Source organism: Heliangelus exortis, chromosome 2 (genome assembly GCF_036169615.1).
Source record: "Heliangelus exortis chromosome 2, bHelExo1.hap1, whole genome shotgun sequence".
NCBI lineage: Eukaryota > Metazoa > Chordata > Aves > Apodiformes > Trochilidae > Heliangelus > Heliangelus exortis.
In genome coordinates, this window is record NC_092423.1 from 66163732 (window position 1) to 66181377 (window position 17646).

The 17646-nt window shown below is 47.5% G+C and overlaps 1 protein-coding gene across 2 annotated transcripts in view; it reads right to left on the reverse strand.

Annotated features, from left to right (window-relative positions):
• Positions 1–16815, reverse strand: part of RREB1 (ras responsive element binding protein 1) — a 124510-nt gene extending 107695 nt beyond the window's left edge. Inside the window, exon 1 of one of the 2 annotated variants that reach the window (XM_071736488.1) lies at positions 16675–16815. In XM_071736488.1, the coding sequence (XP_071592589.1) occupies positions 16675–16714 (40 nt within the window). In that variant the 5' untranslated portion in view covers positions 16715–16815. The remainder of the gene's footprint in view (positions 1–16674) is intronic. The other variant, XM_071736489.1, reaches the window with a different exon arrangement.
• Between the last annotated feature and the right edge of the window lie 831 nt (positions 16816–17646).

The window sequence follows — 17646 nt, forward strand, 5'->3', positions numbered from 1 at the left end:
TCTCCTAAGGCCACTACGTTTCACTAGTCCTAAGAGACTTAATAAAGGGAGTAAGTAACCTAGATAAAGCCGAGTTCCGACTGTGAAAAGTGTTTTTACTAAAGGTTTGAAATCATTAGCATCACCCTCAGTATTACTTGCAACTACATTCCAGTTCTGGCAAGTTCGAATAAAGTTTTTCATCAGCTAAACATAAATCAAGTAGCACGCATCATTTGGTGGGCAGGTTAAGGGAGGGCTTTAAAAGACAAGGTTCCTTTTTAACTGATGTCAGTACTGAAGAATGCTCAGCACTTTACACAGAGAAAGAAAAGGGTTAGCACAACCTGATCTAAAACCTCTCCTTCCTCACTCCCCACTTCAGAAGTGGCTGCATTTCAGTAGCACTGCAGGCATCGATTTGTAAAGCTCCCTGAGAGTGCTCTAATGTAAGTAAATACTAGCAGTACAGTTAGTACTGAAGCAAAATTCTTTTGGTTGCAAAAAATTAAAAACTCCCAAGTCCACCAACACGGAGCAGTCCTGCAAGTGAACAAGTAGGTTGGGAAACTACCACAAAAAGGGACGGGAACATAGTAGAGTGACATCAGTAAACATTTTACTTCAGAGACCTCAAAACAATTCCTCTAATACCTGCTGAGACCAAACAGATGATTGAATCCTTGTCATTATCCTGAATAGGTGAGCTATCACTGGAAAGAGGGCAAACTTTTTGTGGGTAGCTTCACTTGGTTTCAGTGGAGCTCAAATAAATACTACCAGAGCTGGTAAGGACAAATGCCCCTTGTCTCTGGGTAAGCTGTGACTTACCAAGGTTTTTAGATATGCAGGGCGTGATTCAGGCTACCATTTGTATGAGGGGGGGGCTTGAATCTTAAGTGGAGGAATCCAAGGACACTGCTCTTAGAAACCAGTAGGGTATTTGGGAAGGAAGGAAGAGAGAAAAGCACCATTTAAACAAGGAGCTCTCAAGCAATCAGAAGGGAAGCCAGACCTGCAAACACCCTCCACCGGTCAACAACTTCTGCCTGTAACCTGCCAGCACTGAGAAAGTTTCCTGGGAAAGCTGTTGAAGAGGAGAAACCTGGAAGCACCTGGAAATCTTTAAGCCTATCTAAGTAAATGTCTTACAGCAATAAATATGTAGGCAAATAAAGTATTTTTGGCATGTGTCTGTGATATATGTTAACATAGCAAACTGAAGCTTTAACAAGTGTCAGTGAACAGAGTAATCAAAAGCATGAACAACTTCTACAGAACAACTGGTACTCAGATTGGGACTCCAACCTGGGAGGAAGACCACAGAGGTGATATACAGCAGAGGTCCACAAAATGGTGAAAGGCATGTAGGAGGTTGGTAGTGAATGATTAATCACTCCTTCCCATAATACAAGTCCTAAATGGTACCAAGTGGAAGCATCAAACACCAGGTTTAGAAAGTATTTTTTTTCATCTTCCCTCCAACAGCATATAGTTAAACTGCAAAACTCACCACCTCAAGACACCAGGTGTCTCTGCAGGTTCAAAAAGCTGCTGGACAAGATCAGAAAAATGGGATTCTTGAACCTAGATATTAAATCTTATATGTGCATACACTTTACAGAAGCTGAACGTTGCTGGTAGACCATACTAGAAAAGCATCATTAATAGGTGCCCTTTTGCCATGCTCTATTTTGATAAATCCACATCACTGATCAGCTGTCCTGGGCTAGGTGGGCTTTTGGTCTGACCTGGCATGAGACACAAGTAGGACTCGCTCTAGTTTTCAGTTTTGCAGGTGAAAAATGCAAACTCCACAGGACTTACTCCACAGGACTTTAAAAACCTTTTGCCACAGATTCAGAGGCAGTTGTGTCAGCTGGAAAAGGCATTCCCTGCTCTGAACCCAAATTTGACTGGAGAAGCAGGTACCAGGAACTGCTCATTCCAGGACAGGGCAGTCCTGAGGAAATGTCTCTGGAGCCACAGCATCAGTGTATTTCAGGTCAAGGTGATTTCAGAGGTTCCTGTTTGACAGCCAGAGGTTACCACACTTGCAGCAGAGATGTGTCCAACTCCAGAGCTGCCCATAATTTACTCAATTCAATTTAAGCACAGCAAAAACTCCCAAGTGCAGCACTTGGGAGGAAAGAGACACGTTCACCATTCTGCCTTCTCTGCTAAACAGACCAAGCCCTTCACCCAGGGTCAGAGCAGAGCATGAGGACAAGAAACCTTGGGAAAAACCTCACATAATGTCTATAGCAAACATTTGCCTGAGGCCTTCACCTAGGTAGTCTGCACAGGCACACTTACTTCCAAGCCTTTGGGCAAGGACAGCGTTTAGAGGCACATTTGCAGACCACCTCCAGCGTAAGAGTCCAGCAGAGTCAGGCCTCTTGTTGGTGCTGCCAGAGGCTATATTAACTTGTCGCCTTCAATATGCATCCAGCAGAGTTCAGGTCATGGATTTGTTGGAAGTTCATCACTTATTCAGGCTTTTGTGCAAGAGGTCATTGCTGTCAAACTGTCTGCATTCACAAGCACAAAAGCTCATGTTAAAATGTAAATACTTACAGGTGTTCCACCAGGCACTCAAGATGAAAGTCAGAGCAAATATATTAGCCCTAGCCATATATACAATGCTGGTAGTACTTGAACGTCATCTATTTGTGAACCAAGGTTTTTATGCAGGTTCATCTGCCCAGACTGGAAGCATGAACTAATGGTAAAGAAGAAGGACTGGATGTAGAGCATTTGGGCTCTTTTCCTGCCTCTGTTACTGTCTCCCTCTGTGACCTTCAGTAAATACATTCTTCATGCCACTGTCCCCATTGAAAAGAACGCTGAGTAGATGCTTACTCGGCCCCATACAGCTACTGTGACCCTGTGTCATTTTTGCTAATTCCTACAAGAATTCTGACTGATACAGGAAATGTTCATCTGACTCACAAAGTTAACCTGAATTAACAAAAAGCAAAAGCCTTATATAAAGCCCTCCACTCCAAACACCTAAGCTATGCTGTTTATTTTTCAAGATGGAATCTCTGCAACTTATTATTACACTGGCCTTAACGGAGACAGCATTTTGCAAATTCAGCTTTGCAACAAGTCTGGATAGGCTGGCTTACCCCTGTTGCCTAGATTTGTGCACTGCATATCACTTGCAAGCAATTCAAGCGTGACTTCTGTGTTGGGCTAACACCACAAGACCAGCAGCAAGGCTATGCTGGCACAGGCCTACTGGGAAAAGCAACTCCCCAGCTGTGGGAAGAAGCAAAGCCAACCGAGGCTGCAATCACCACGTCACCCTGGAATCCAGTTTCATGTCCAGTCCAACCTCGTTCTGTGATTGAGCTGCACAGTTCTGGAAAAGCTGGTATCCTCTTCCCTCAGCACTTCCAACTACACGTCAGATTCTCTTGTGACCTTTAGAAACTTCTGTATTAGCTATTAAATTGGAAGAAGTCATCTCAGGCCTGAGAGGAACTTATATCCGTGGAGTTGGGTACCTGTTGCAGCAGTACAGCATCTCATGGCACAGAGGTCAGACAGACAGCTTCACCACTCTTAGCCTTGCAAAGGCTCTCACCATCAGGGACCCCTGGCACCAACATATAAGGAAAGACAGCTATGGTAAATCTCATGGGTAATGCAAAGTGCCATCTCTCTGGAACAACACAGGGGAGTGGAAGGGAGCTGTGAACAACTGTGTTCTTCTGATGTGCATTCCCTTCCTCTGCTCAAGCAAGGGCAGGAGGCCAAGTGAGCACACATGACATGCTCCCTGCAGGATGCCACATCCTGCCATATTTCATACAGCATCCCAAGGCAAGCCAGATACTTTTCAAACACAGTAGGATGTTTGACAGTATGATGTGTCACAGTGTGACAGGTTCTCAGAGACAACATACGGGAGAAAGAAGGGAACAACAGTGACAGATTTATCCAACAGTGCTCAACTGTTCCTATCTACATTTCTCTTAACAGAAAAAAAAAACCCCAAGCAAACAGGTATGCTGCATGTGCACGCAAATTTTACAATACGGATTCTTTCAGCTCCTTGCTTTCAGTAATTTGTTCTATTTTTACAAGTTTCTCAAAACTCTCACTCATTCATCCAAAACCTTCCCATTCCGATGGAATGGAGGAGGTCTGGTTTTAAGGGGAGGGAGTAATTGCAGAGGTTGTCTTGTGTGCCACTTACCCTCCCTAAACCTGCTCCAGCCCCTCTCCCCCCTCACCCCCAACACGCAGTGCTGCATTTTAAGGAGCACTGACATCAGTGAGGCTCCGGGGGCCATCAAAGCAGTTGTTCCTGCTCCTGTGCATGGCCAAGAGCCAAGTCCCTCTGACTTTTTGGTGATGTTCCCTCCTGCCGGCTACCCCCACTCCCACCCACACGTCTGCAGGGTGGGGCGAGGTAGCCACTGGCAGCCTTTCCAAGGAAACTTAAGGGGGGAAAAAAAAAAAAAAAGGCAGCTTTCATTTCCAGCCTCTGGTCAGAAATGCTCAGCAATTTCTGTAAGGGTGCTGTGGGTTGAAGGAACTGGAGTTATTCTTCCCGGACAGCCAAGGTCCAAATTGCCCTCAGGACTTTGTCACCCAGAGGAAAAAAAAAAAACCAAAAAAAAACCCCACCACCGCGTGCTCTGTCCTCCCTCTCTCCACGTGCAGGGCCAGCCTGCCAGCATCAGGGACAGACGGGCCCAAGGGCCCCACTCTCTACAGCTGTTCCCCTGTTTCAAAGCAAACCTGTCCTCAGAGGCAGCTGTTCTCCAGCCAAATGATGATACCAGAGCAGCAGAAAGCTCACCCAAAACAACCCGAGAGCACAAGGTAGGAGCAAGACATCTTCCAGGCACAGGAAAGGGGCCACTGCAGCACTTTTTCTTCCCTTTACGGTTCCCTGCGAGGGCAGGAAGCCAGGGCAGGGCAGGCGAGGCATGCCAGGGCACCTTTCGGCCCAGCCAGCCCCATGGGGAAAAGTTTTTAGGTTAGGCAGCTGGCTATCTGCAGCCTGCAATTCCATCGGCGGGGAGAGTCCCTCCCCGTGTGCCGAGCCGCAGCCAGATGCGGGGAGCGAGGAGGTGACAGCCAAGCCAACCCCACGGTACCTCCGCGGAGGAGCCTGCAGCTCAGACCCCACGTCAAGATTAGGAAAGTATGCACACACAGAGAGCGCATGAGCTGCTGGAGTGCTTTTGTTTAACTCTTGCAGAGGCCGTGTGCTGAAGGAGTTTGGGTTCACAGCCACGTTTCTTGCCGTCTTCTCTTCAAAGCCAACTCTTTTTCCAGGCCGCAAGACCTGCAGCGCTTCCTTGGGCTGAGCCATAGATTCTCAAGTAGGTCAGAAACTGAAGCCAGTGGGACGAGTTTGGAGCTGAAGCTCACACGGGTTAAAGATTCTGGCTTGTGTCAGGAATACTTCTTCTGAAAGTTAAAATGCAGGCCCCATCCCTGAAACACTTCCCTTAACTTCGCCCATGCCAGTATTTTGACTTAAATGGAACAACCTACTTAAGCAGAATTATATCTGTGTTTTAAGTGTCTGCAGGATCAGTGCTGGCGTGATCTAGACCCACCTCCGACATACACACACCCCGGTAAACTTTAAAAATACCCAGAGACCCATCAGGATAAGCTGTGTTAACACAAAAAGAAAAGGATGAAGACAGTTACCCCCACCACAGCACATTTAAAGCTTTACATCCACATATGTTGTAAGATGATTCGCTGCTGGGGCAGGAGAAACAGAGATGCCTGAAGGCTACAGCTGGAAGCAGGGTCCCTAATACTCAGGGGACCAGGCAGAGGAGTCTCAAAACTGAGCAGATGTGTATGCCATCAGTGCCAGAAACACTGAGGATTCTAGGAGTCACTTAGGATTTTTTTAATTTTACCTCTTCTAAGGAATGATAACTTAAGTATAGTAATGTTACCAGCTGTAAAAGGCAAAGAGCCCCCCTCCCCCTTCTTTAAGGAAAATTTAGCTCCGTCCCTCTCTGTACCCAGAACAAAAGCAGCAGATACAAACAGGAGTTTCCCTGGAACAAACCAGTCAAATTCATTCAAATCTTCCTGAAGCACAGCAGGGCAGAACCCATTCCTGTTCCCAGAGCTTATTACAGTAACATGACTAAACATGCTCAGCAGTCCAATGTGACAGGATGCATCCATTTGCTGATGCCAGAGGAAGATGCACGTCTCTTCTACATGGCACTGCTCTCACAGGCTGCTTTTCAAAAGATGTTTTGAAAAGCGACCTGCTGCATACATTCTTAACAAGTCATGGTATCACCGGCTGTACAAGTGTTTGACCTCTACTTGCTATGCACGGTGGACAAAAATCTGACATCAGCTTATTCCAACCTTAGTAACAGCAAACTGCTCCCACAAAGCTAGCTAGAACAGACTAAGATACAGACAACGCACCAATAAACCCAAGAATCACCCCTGGAGTGCTGAAAATTCAACAAGTTTAGTACGTGAGCCCACATGTTTTAAATTTGGGTAGGTTTAATCCAAGTAAGTAACCTGATTTAAATGGGAGTCTTCTCTGGAGGTCTAATTTCTAGATGTTTCCATTACTCCATATGCTTTCATATTTATATTGTTTAAATATAACAAATGATACATACATCACTGTTAGGGTGACTTAAAAATTCAGTTTAAAGCTGCAACACAAGTCAATCAAGGCAAGAGAATTAGATTACTTTGTGAACAGCAGGAGCCATTAAGTGCACTTCAGTCTTGGGAAGGTGACAGATTGAGGGGGTGACATCTACTACTCCCAGTTTCTTCTTCTAATTTCTCAGTTTTAGAAGCTTGACATTTATCACTTTAACATACAGATCTTTAGCAAAAGGGAGAGAGAAGGATGTGGTCTGACTGTGATGCTTTAAAACAAATATTAAAGCTAGAAGTGTATTTGCTTCTAAATCAAACAACCAGGTGCAGACAACTAAGCACATAATATGCTTGCATCTATACTGCCTAGAAAAAACAAAACAAAACTTTTGTCCCTTCTGTGCAAACCAGGCATTTATGAGAGCTGCCCAAATTCTGCCTTGCAACCAAAGCTCTCTGTTTACACACAGACACCTCAGCAACAGCAGTGCAGGTTCCCGGCCCGCCTCAACCTGGAAAGGCCCCACTATGGGTTAAGAAGATAGTTACAATTAAACATTTATACCGAAATCGTGCCGAGCAGGTCAGTTCCTCAGTGTGTTAGGTGACTTTTCAAAACTTGGTAATTGAATGCTGAACCCTGCCCCAAAGAGTTTACAGTGAAGGAAATCAAAGCATAATGCTTGGCACCTGTATACCGGGAACTAAACAAAGACCATCACACCAGCTCATTTCTTGGGTCTTTGTACTAGGCAGCTCTTACAAACATCCATTACCAGAAACAGTGGAAATTTTAAAACCAGCAGTCTGGACTTCCCTAATCCACATCTGTGCTACTAGCTCCGTTTGAATCACTAGCTGGGATGGTTAACTACAGCGTGCAATTTGCACAGGTTGCTAGCATCTTCTCGTCCAGTGTAAATTATTTCTGGCCCAAACACTTTTTAGCAATCATTTTGAAGGCAGTGAGCACAGAAACATTTACTGCAAAGCAGACAATTGAGGCAGTGCAAGCGCAAGAGAGGCTGCCAATACATCAGGTCAAAAGTCAGGCAACAGCAGATCCTTCTGCACAAGGTCACCCAATACTCCAGGACAACCCCAGGCAGGCATCAGTACATCTACTATGCAATACTAGCACACGTCGGCTACCAGGCAGACCGTGGCCACATGCAAGTCCGTGGTGTTGCAAATCTACTAACCCACATCTTTTCCTATGGAGATTAAAAGTTACGCAACGGTGTAAATAAAAACTCTGGCCCCAAACATGCAGGAGCCATCTCTGCCCCAGATCCATCCTCGGGGAGAATTCTCTACATTCCCCTTTTCCTGCAGGGAAGGACAGGCCTGGGAAAGACAAGTCATCCTCCCACTCACCAGAGCAAGTACACTCCAGAAAGTTAAAGCACAGCCTCTAGGATTTAGAAAAGGGATGCAGCAACGGCCACACTGTTTCAGTGATGTCCAAAACCAGAATGGAAGAGAATTTAACCAAAATAGGCTATTACATCCCAAATTAGTTTGCTGTTTATCAGACAAGCATCTAGAACAGATGCACTCACTTTGTAACTACACCTGTAGGAATTTCAAGCACCAGAAAAACACTACAGTATTAGTATTCCACTTTTTTAAAGTTTCCTGGCATCTTCCATGCTATGAATGCTCAAGAGCTTTCAGCTGTATATACCCCACATAAAATCTCAGTCCAGTGAAGCCTGAAGGAATTCTGCTGATGATTTGAATGAAGCCATGTTTTCCACTTCTACATACTATTTACACATCTATTCATTCATTAAACACATAACAGCAACCATAATGGGGCATGACACAAGTTCAGCTTGGCCCACTTAACTGTTCTGTGAACACCTTAAGTTTTGTTTGCTAACTCTGCAGCTTTTAAAATGGATAACCTTATGATTTATTTTTATCTTTTTTTCTTTCTTTCTCGAGGGAAAAGGGAGCCATGGAAAATCCTCAGTCACTAGATTAAAAGAGCTTACATGTTCCAAAAGCTTTGCAAGTAGAGATTTGGAATCGCTTTAACTGCAGTTAGAGGTGCTGCAGAGTTTACAGAATCCACCAGTTCCTTCCTGCAGAGTTCAGAATCTGCATGGCTTCCTTCCAAGGTAACCAGTACCCACTCTAGGGTACTCTAAGGTACAGATTATTTCACCAACCCCTATAAATTCACCCTCTGATTCAGTCAACTGTGGCGGCCACTTCATGCTTAGGAGAAAGGGATGGAGACAGGGGATGGAGATTTCTCCCACAAAGTGTAGGTAGTACTGATACGAAAATAAATACTTTACTATTTGAAAAAAAGCACAGCTTCCAACAGCAATCTGTGTTTACACCAGGGAAATAGAGGAACTTTGGTACAGCTGTCTTTACCCTTCTGCAACAGGGACAGTCAGGTTCCTGACAGTTCAAAGGCTGCCACGAGATCTTACCAAGCAGAAAAGCCACCTATCTGCTTACTTCCTAAAGGCTGGAAGCTGCTCCAAGACTCATTCCAGAAAATGCCATGGGCCACGGTTTTGAACCTTACTGGGCAATGTAGTAAGATGTATTAAGTGACACCTGGCCAGACCATCTGACAAAGAGGAAGAAAAAATGATACCTGCAGCTGTTAGAAAAACAGACCAAATATATATATATATACCCTTCAAATCAACCAAATACAAGGCATAAGTTACACCTCTATAGAAAAGCACTTGTCAATGCCATCATACTTCTTGCCCTGGAAAACAACAGTCAAATGGCATGCACTTCCACTTCTTGAACCTTCAGTGTCTCACTTTAAAAGCAAACCTCCTGCAGCTTTCCTTCCTTCCATCCAAAAGCACTGGGATGTATAAACAGCAAAATCTGAATGTTCTACTGTAAACCATCCAACTGAACACCAATTCAGAATACTTCAAGGCTTTGGGAGAGAAGGAGGGGATGAAGCAGGCGAGCACATGCACAAGACACCACACAGCCACCTTTTGTCCTCAATATACAGGCAACTTCATTAACACCACTGGAAAAAAAAAAAAAAAAAGTGTACACACAACACACAGGTATTCATGTCCTGGCTGCTTCTCAGTCTCAAAACATTGTGAGCAATGAGACATAATTAATTTAATGAAGAAAATGCATTTTGTGTTACAAGAAGAACTTACACTAGGCTCTTCCTGCTACCCAAAGCAGGATGGAATTTATTGCTGTGGTGCAAGCATTTTAAGCAAAGCACTCCTAGGTACTGATACACCTGAACACTGACATCACCTGCTGTATGAAACAGGACTAACATGGGCACCAGTTAAAGCCAGCTAATCACATACAATAAAAGCCAAAGACAGCTATGCTTCAACATCAACATTTTGCTTCTCTCATCTACAGAGAGGAAGCACACACCTGAATTAACTAAAAAAAAGGTTTGTCAAGGGCTGATCATCCTCTGTTCTCAAAGGACAGATGATTCAAGCCACCCATTCCTAAAACACCTACAAGTATATTTGTGCTGTTTCAAAAAAGCACATGCTATCACCTGTTAAAATATCCACTGGGAGATGACAAGTGGAGAAGTCTGACATGATTCAGAGGGTGGCACTTCCACCATTAACCACAAAATACATCTGTGTTTTAGAACCAAATAAGCAAGTCATCAGCACAGAAAATGCCCAAGATGCTTAATGTACTTTTTACCCAGAGTGACTTATAAGTCAAAATTCAATTTTTCAAATGTGACAGATGCTCTACTGGGAAGTTACCTGCTCACTGTGTGCAAGCAGCCCTCCCAAACTTCTTGAGAGCTCTACACAAATAACATCCCTCCTAGAAATGGATCTCCAAAGAATCTTTAAGACACCAGAATGAGGGAATGTCTTCTTCAAAAGGAAAAAGATATCTCAAAATCATGAAATGAAACAAGTAAATAATTAAATAAGATAAAACGCAAAACTTTTTTGTTCAGGGAGGTTAGGTGCAGGAACACAGTGGAATTTCAAAGCTACATTCCATGTACTTCTATGGGAAGATCGGTAAAGGTGATGGGGGAGGTAATCAAGGCCTAAACGGCCTCTCTCTCTAATGGTCCTTGGAATACCTATTTTAGTTCAGGAGCCTAACAATGCCCGTGGGGGATTTTGACAGCTCTTCTTTTCCCTTGCTCTAGCACCTCTAGGGATGGCTGGGACTCCGCAGGTGAATCCTGTTGTTAAAACAGCTGCCCTTCTCTACATCTTTAAAGAGGTATTCAGATTCTCTTAGCCTTACTTAGTTGAATCACTCTGAACAAACAGTCTCCACCCATCAACTACTTCTTTTGTGCAAAGCACCTATTCAAAGGCAGCCACCTTTATTGATTGCTAGGCTGGCCAACCTGAAGGCTGAAATGCCACTATTAAAAAAAAAAAAAAAAGAAAGGCCTGTGTTGTTTCTAAAGGAAGCACAGGTCCAGGTGCTGCTGAGTTGCATCAGGACAATTCCTTTCTGACTGCAGAAGGCTGCTCTAACAGGTTTAACACCCGCACAGCCGTGAGCCAAGTATCTCACTGACTTCTCCCTTTTGTCCAGGCCCTTTTCTGTGTTCTGACCCTTTTCCAGCACATGAACGAGACATCCAACGGGCGCTCACAGCATATGCCCCAGCTGGCAATTATTTGTACTTTTAGTATTTCATAATAAAGCATTAGCCTGAGCTTTAAATAAGTTTTGTCACCCTGCTCTGAGCAAAACGCCGAGGAAAGGGAGGGTGAGATGCTCTGGTACTGCTGCTTCAGAAGCCTGCACACTTCTAAGTCACTGGCCCTCAAATGTTGCTATTCAAAACAGAAGGGCAGGGTGGGGTGAAGGGAACACCTTCAGGTGGGAAAAAACATCGTGACTGGCAGACATCAAAGATAAGCCATCATCAGATTTCTTGCACCGAAGAACAAAGCCAATGCTCCTGAAATTCCTGTTCAGAAGTACCCCAGAACAGAGCCAGCACTTCCCACCTCGGCCAACCTCACCTATTCTCATTTGTAATCAAACGCTGATAACCAAACCTGGCCTGGCAAAGCTCTGCAAGTTTCAAGCCCTTCCTGGCTCCACTTAAATAGCTAACTTTTCAGTGTATCACCAGAGTGGCATTTCCAAAGATACTCACTCAAGTTCTGAGTTTGACATTAGGGACTATAAGGATGCCTCTAAATATGGGGGGCGAGGGGGAGGCTGCAGGGTGTGCAGTTCCCATAGTTGCTGGCTTGTTTAGGATATTTAAAAAAAAAATTAAAAAAAAAACTGCAAACACACTGAGAAAGGATTCCTCATATGCCTCCCCAAGGAAAAAACAGCTGTAACTGCTGAACAACTTGGAAAGTCAGCTCTCCCATCTGAAAAAAAGAAACAAGCTGGTGCATGGTCTGTGAGAGGGCAATTCCTTCTCATCCCCGAAGCTTACATCTCCTTTTCAAGACACTTCCCAGCAAAGCTGCAGGGTACTTGAGAACTCTATGCACAACGAAGCTGTACTTAACGCCCAGTTTCTAGCCCCTTTCCAACCTGCAGAATACTTTTGAAAAAAAAAAAAAGTCTATTTTAAAGCTGTAATGCCATGAACTACCATATTGCTTGAATTCAGAAAAGAGGTAAAAGAGACAGGTCAACAGGCATTCTCACTACCTTCAGGAGAACTGCAAGCTGAACTACCATCCTCCTATACAGACAATTATCTCCCAAGAAAGAAGCTACCACATCATCAGGGCAGCCCTCTCAAACTGGTCCAGTAACATGGTCCAATGATACACTCATTTTAAAATAACCTTTACCGTGCTGAAAGCAGAAGACATGATTTCACATGTTTTAAGAGTGTACACCTAAAACACAGATTTCCAAACGTACGCATCATTCATCAAAAAGTTAAAAGGGGCTTTTTCTGCAAATGCACAGATTTCAGACTAACAGGATTTACTTGTTTTCTGCCTGTTCCTGGGGAACCTTTGCAGTTTCTTTTTTCCCAAGACTGTCCCTACAGGCTGCTATCCAACATACATCAGATAGTTTGGGAGCAACAGATAACTCTGGAAGGACATTTGCAAAGGGCACAAATTGAGGGCCCAATGCTGGTACAATCGAGGCAAACTGGGGGGGAGGGAGGAATAACTCCTGTATGTAGATACTTTGAACACTCAAAACCGTTCTCTGGAAAGCTTTATTCATGCATCTAAGTATTTTTTCAGATGTTTTATTATCAAAAAATGTATTTTAAACCAATAAAAAAATTATTGCAACTTAAAAAGTGAATCCCTTACAAAAACACTCAGGTTAATTTTAGCATCCTTCAGTTTAGCTGCTTAGCAACACTTATCCTATGACCTTCTAAGCACCACCTACTTTTACAAGGGATAATGAATATAACCAAAGGGATTTATCTATATGTTTTTAATCTATACAATGTAAGTACATTAACAGTTTTTCTTTAAATGAGAAATCCATCTAAGGGCAATCCAAACTATTTCTGCTTAAGAAGAAACTTTCACAGGGCAAAGTCAAGCTACTATCAATTGCAGTGTGACTTCAACACTGGCAAAGTGATAAAATCCTTAAGTATTGAGAAAAGCACTACAGAAGTCAATGTATGCCTTGGGAAACACTGTGCTTGCCTTCGGTACTGAAGGAGATTATAGATATTACTAACATAATGAAGACATTTAGCTTTCCCAGGTTTGAAACTTCAAAAATCTTCTGAGCCTCTGAACCAAAAAAAAAAAGCCTTCTGGTCAGAGGGTCACTGAGTACTGCAAAGATCTAAGAACAGACACAACCTGGGTGAGCTGAGTCAGAGTAAGATGTTTCACTACACTGAAAGCTGCAGGCAAATAAAGCTTCAAACTCCCAGATCTGAGTGAAGAAGAAGACAACAAACAAAAGAGAGAAACAGCAAACCCTCTGTTATAGCCTGTCTTAATACCAAGACAAATATATATATTTTTTTTTTCTTTAAGGTAGCTAATTAAGAAGAGATGTGTAAGAGTGGCTACATAAATTCAGCTACTGATGGACAACTAGAAGCCTGTGAAATTAGAGCAGAAAAAAGTTTACTGGATTGTACTTGAAGGACAGTGTTTTCCTAACTTCACAATACTAACTCAGTTCCAAATATGGCTGCTGGGAGGAGGAAGGTGAGGGAGCAAAAGAGGCCACACCGGGCTGAGCACAGCTGCCCTGTAGCAAGAGAGGAGGCTGGATGTGTCCTTGCCGGCAGGTGAGGGAGAGCCCTGGTACTCTGATTGATTGGATGATGGATTCATGCTGTTTCTGGGTTTCTAACAAACAAAAGGGCCTATTCTTCCCTGGATGTACCCAACTCCCTTTAAGGCTAATCGGCATTATGCAGGCCCACTAAGAAAAGACTATATTCCCTTAAGTCTTCAAAGAGAAAATTAAAACCTAAAACAAATATGGCTGGCCTGACCCTGAGTCACTGCATCCCGTTCACGCATGCTGACCCTGTGGAAAACAGGAACTGCGGTAACAAAACTCGGTGCTTGTGTCAAAACGGCAGACCTCAACGAAAAAACTTCAGCCACCAGTTAGCAGCTGCCTACTGTGCACTGCAGGGTGACAAGACAGCGTTATTTAGCAACTGCTCCCGTTGTTAATAAGCGATGTTTTTCTCCAAGGTATGGGGATGGATGTTGGAATGGTGAAAAACATCAACTGCATTTGCTGTCTCTCCTAGACAAATCCTCCTCCAAATCACGCTGAACTCAGCCTGTAACTTTCTCAGACACATAACCACACTTGATCGCACATACAAGATACGACAGGCGAAAGAGGGAGTCGGGATTAAAACTGGATGGTTGGCTCATCCCCCCACCCCGCTCCCCTCCAGAAATCAGTTCAGTGGCTGAGGGGCAGGATGATGGTTCCTCGGAGGGCAGGACCAGAGAGCATCAGCTCCGGGCCGGCCATCCCGGCGCGACCGTGGGAGGGCAGCGAGGCACTGAGGCGCCCGGGCCTCCGCGGGGTGCGCAGCAGAGCGGAGCGAGCCGGGCAAGGAAATGTGCTGAGCCAGGAGAAGCGTTCTCCTCCTCCTGCGTAACCCGGCGAGGATGCCGAGCAGGCGAAGATACTGCAGCCAGGAGGTGAAACGGGGAAAAAGTAAAAAAAACAAAAACAAAAACAAAAAAACAAACAAAAAAAAAAACACCAAAAAACGGGGAAAAGAAGAAAAAAGTAAGTGTGCCTGCAGAGAGGAGGCGGGGGAGAAGTGCAGGGAGAAGAAGCCAGAGGAAACTTATCTGCGACATGACAAAGTTCAATCCACCGCCCTCCCTCCTCTGCTAAAAAAAAAAAAAAAAAAAAAAAAAAGTTGCAGCATCTCGGCACTCCGCGATCCCCGCGGCCCGGCCCGGCCCAACAACAGCCGCGCCTGGCCCGGGCCGCTTCCCCCCGCGCCCCTGCACCCCCGGCGCATGGCGGGGGGGAGGGTGGGAGAAATGGGAGAAGCCACCCCGTGTATTACTAACTGAGCGGGAGGATCTGCCTCGCATCCTCTCCGCGGAGCCCTCGGGAGGGGGGGGGGGGTGTCCCGGCCCGTAGCAACGGCGATGGGCAGCAGTCTCCCGAGAGACGGGTCGCGGCTGGCTCCCATCCGCACCAGGCACCGCGGCGGGGGGGGGGAGGCGGCGGCCGCGCGGCCCGAAACTTTGTTTTCATCCCAAACACCGTCGCCCCTCATGGGGGGTCTCCACTGCCCCCTTCCCCCTCCGGTCCTTCCAAGATCTAGGGTGAAGGAGGCGAGGGCAACTCCGGGCCTATCAGCCATGCCCCCCCCCCGACACCCCCCCTCTTCCCTCCGCCCCCCCCGAAGCTCGGATGCTGCCCGGCTCCTTCCTGTAGTGGTGACGCCGCCCGGGCGTCCCTGCCCGCCGCTGGCCCCGCTGCGCAGGGATGTGTCCCTGGCACCGCACAAAGGCAGGGGGACGGGGGGGACCCGCGGGGGACAGAGCTCCCCCTCTTCTCGGGCCTAACTCTCCCCCCATCCCGCGCCGCCGCTCGGGCTGGGAGGTGGGAAAGGACACGCACGTCCCTACCGAAGGGGAGAAGGAAGAAGGGGGGGGGGGGTAGCGGAGAAAGAAAAGAAAAGAGGAAAAAAAAAAGCAAATAAAATAAAGAAGAGGGGGGAAAGAGGAGAGAGGAAAGGGAGCGGGCTGCCAAGGAAGGGTAGGCTCGGCCGCGGGGGATGGGGGCGGAAAGTCAGCGGAGAGATGCGCGGCGCAAGGCAGCTCTACCTGCGAAGAAGGGGCGCCTTCATCCCAACTTCCCAGCGCCGGCGCGGCCCTCCGGTCCGGGAGCTGCGGGCAGGGGCCGCCCCGGGACCCGCCGCCACCGCCGGCCAGGAAAATCAGCCCGAAGGAAAAGTTAAAAGGCAAGCGGCTGCGGGCTCGGGAGACGGGGGCGAGCCGGGCTAGAAGATGTTGCTTCCTCGCAGCCCCATCCAAATTGTGGCGGTGGCTGGTTAAAAATAAACTTTGCAGCAGGAGGGGGGGGATGATCTGGCCGGATTCCTGAGCTCAGACGGTTTAATATGGATGAGCATCAGGTCCTGAAGGCAAAACGCCGCGGCTGGTGCCGCTGGTTGGTAGAAAGTCTGCAACAGGGAAGGGGAAAAAAAAAAAAAAAAAAAAAAAAAACAGGAGCCGCGGAGGGAGGAGAGGAGAGGGAGGAGCGGGGGAAGGGAAGAGGGAGGCTGCACGAACTCATCATCATCTCCACCGCTGCCAGCCAAACTTTTTTCCTCCTCTTTTTTTTTTTTTTTTTTTTTTTTTTAAGGAAACTTTTTCTCCCCCCTTTAACAAGAATTTCATCTTGAAAAGAAGTCGCACGACCGACCCACACACCGAAACGTCCTCACCCCCACGCCTGCCCCCTCCCAGAAGTTTATTTTTCCTCCTTTCTTCCCCTCTTAGGACGGAAAAAAACCCCCAACCAAACCAAAAAACCAAAAAACAACCAAGAGATCCCTCCGGAGCTAAGGCACGCTCCTGCCCTTTGTGAGGGAGTGCGGCGGCCGAGCAGCCCCGCGGTACTTACGCCGGACTTTGCTGGGGCTGGGCTGCTTGCGCCGCGACATGCCGGGAGGATGGGCCGCCGGGGGGGCGCGGGGGCGCGCCGGGGGGAGCGCGCACGGGAGGGAGCCGCAAACTTGTTCCGGAAAAAGGAATCAAAATGGCGTTTCTGTGGATGTGCAAAGTTCATCAACTCCGCGCTAACTTCCCGTCCTCCGCGCCTCCCTGGAGGGGAGAGATGGGCACGGTTAGGGACCCCGCCGCGCCGCGCTCCGCGGGCGCCCCCGCCCCCTGCCCGCCCCCGCGCTGCCCCGCGCACCCTGATAAGGAGACACATCACGTGTCGCTCCGGCTCCTCTCCCGGGGACGCGCTACCGCGGCGGCAGCAGCAGCAGGAGCAGCAGCAGCCTGTTGCAAACAGCATCTCTATCTCGCCCTCGTCGCAGGGAGGGGCGACTCTAAGGAGAGGAGTGAGCACAACTTCCCCCCCCCCCTCCGCGTCCCTCTCTCCTTCCCTCCTTCCTCCACCCGGGACGCCGAGCACCGGCCCCCGTCGCCGGCAGCGCTGCCGCGGGATGCCCCGAACCGGCAAAAGGGGCGGAGGGGAGGAGGAGGATGGGGGGGGCGGCCAGGTGCCACGCGGCGCTCCGCGCCCTCCCGCCGCTCCCGTGGGGCTCCGCCGGGCCGGGCGGCGGCCGCGCTCCCCGCCGGGCGACCCTGTCCCCTGGCAGCCGGAGGCTCGTCCCGACCGCGGCGTGCGAACCGGGCTGGAGCGCATCCGGAGCCGTCGGTGGCGGTGCCGCGCTGCCGGCTGCTGGCTTTAGGAATTTGTCCGGGTTCTCCGCTGGTAGTGGAAATGTCTTTGCATCCTCCTCTTTCTCCTCCTCCTCCTCCCGGCCCGGAGCCTTACCAGGTACTGCGGCCGCAGGCAGGAGTCTGCTGCTTCTGTGCAGAATTCAGCCTCTGGTGTTTTGTTTGTTTGGGTTCTCAGCTCGCT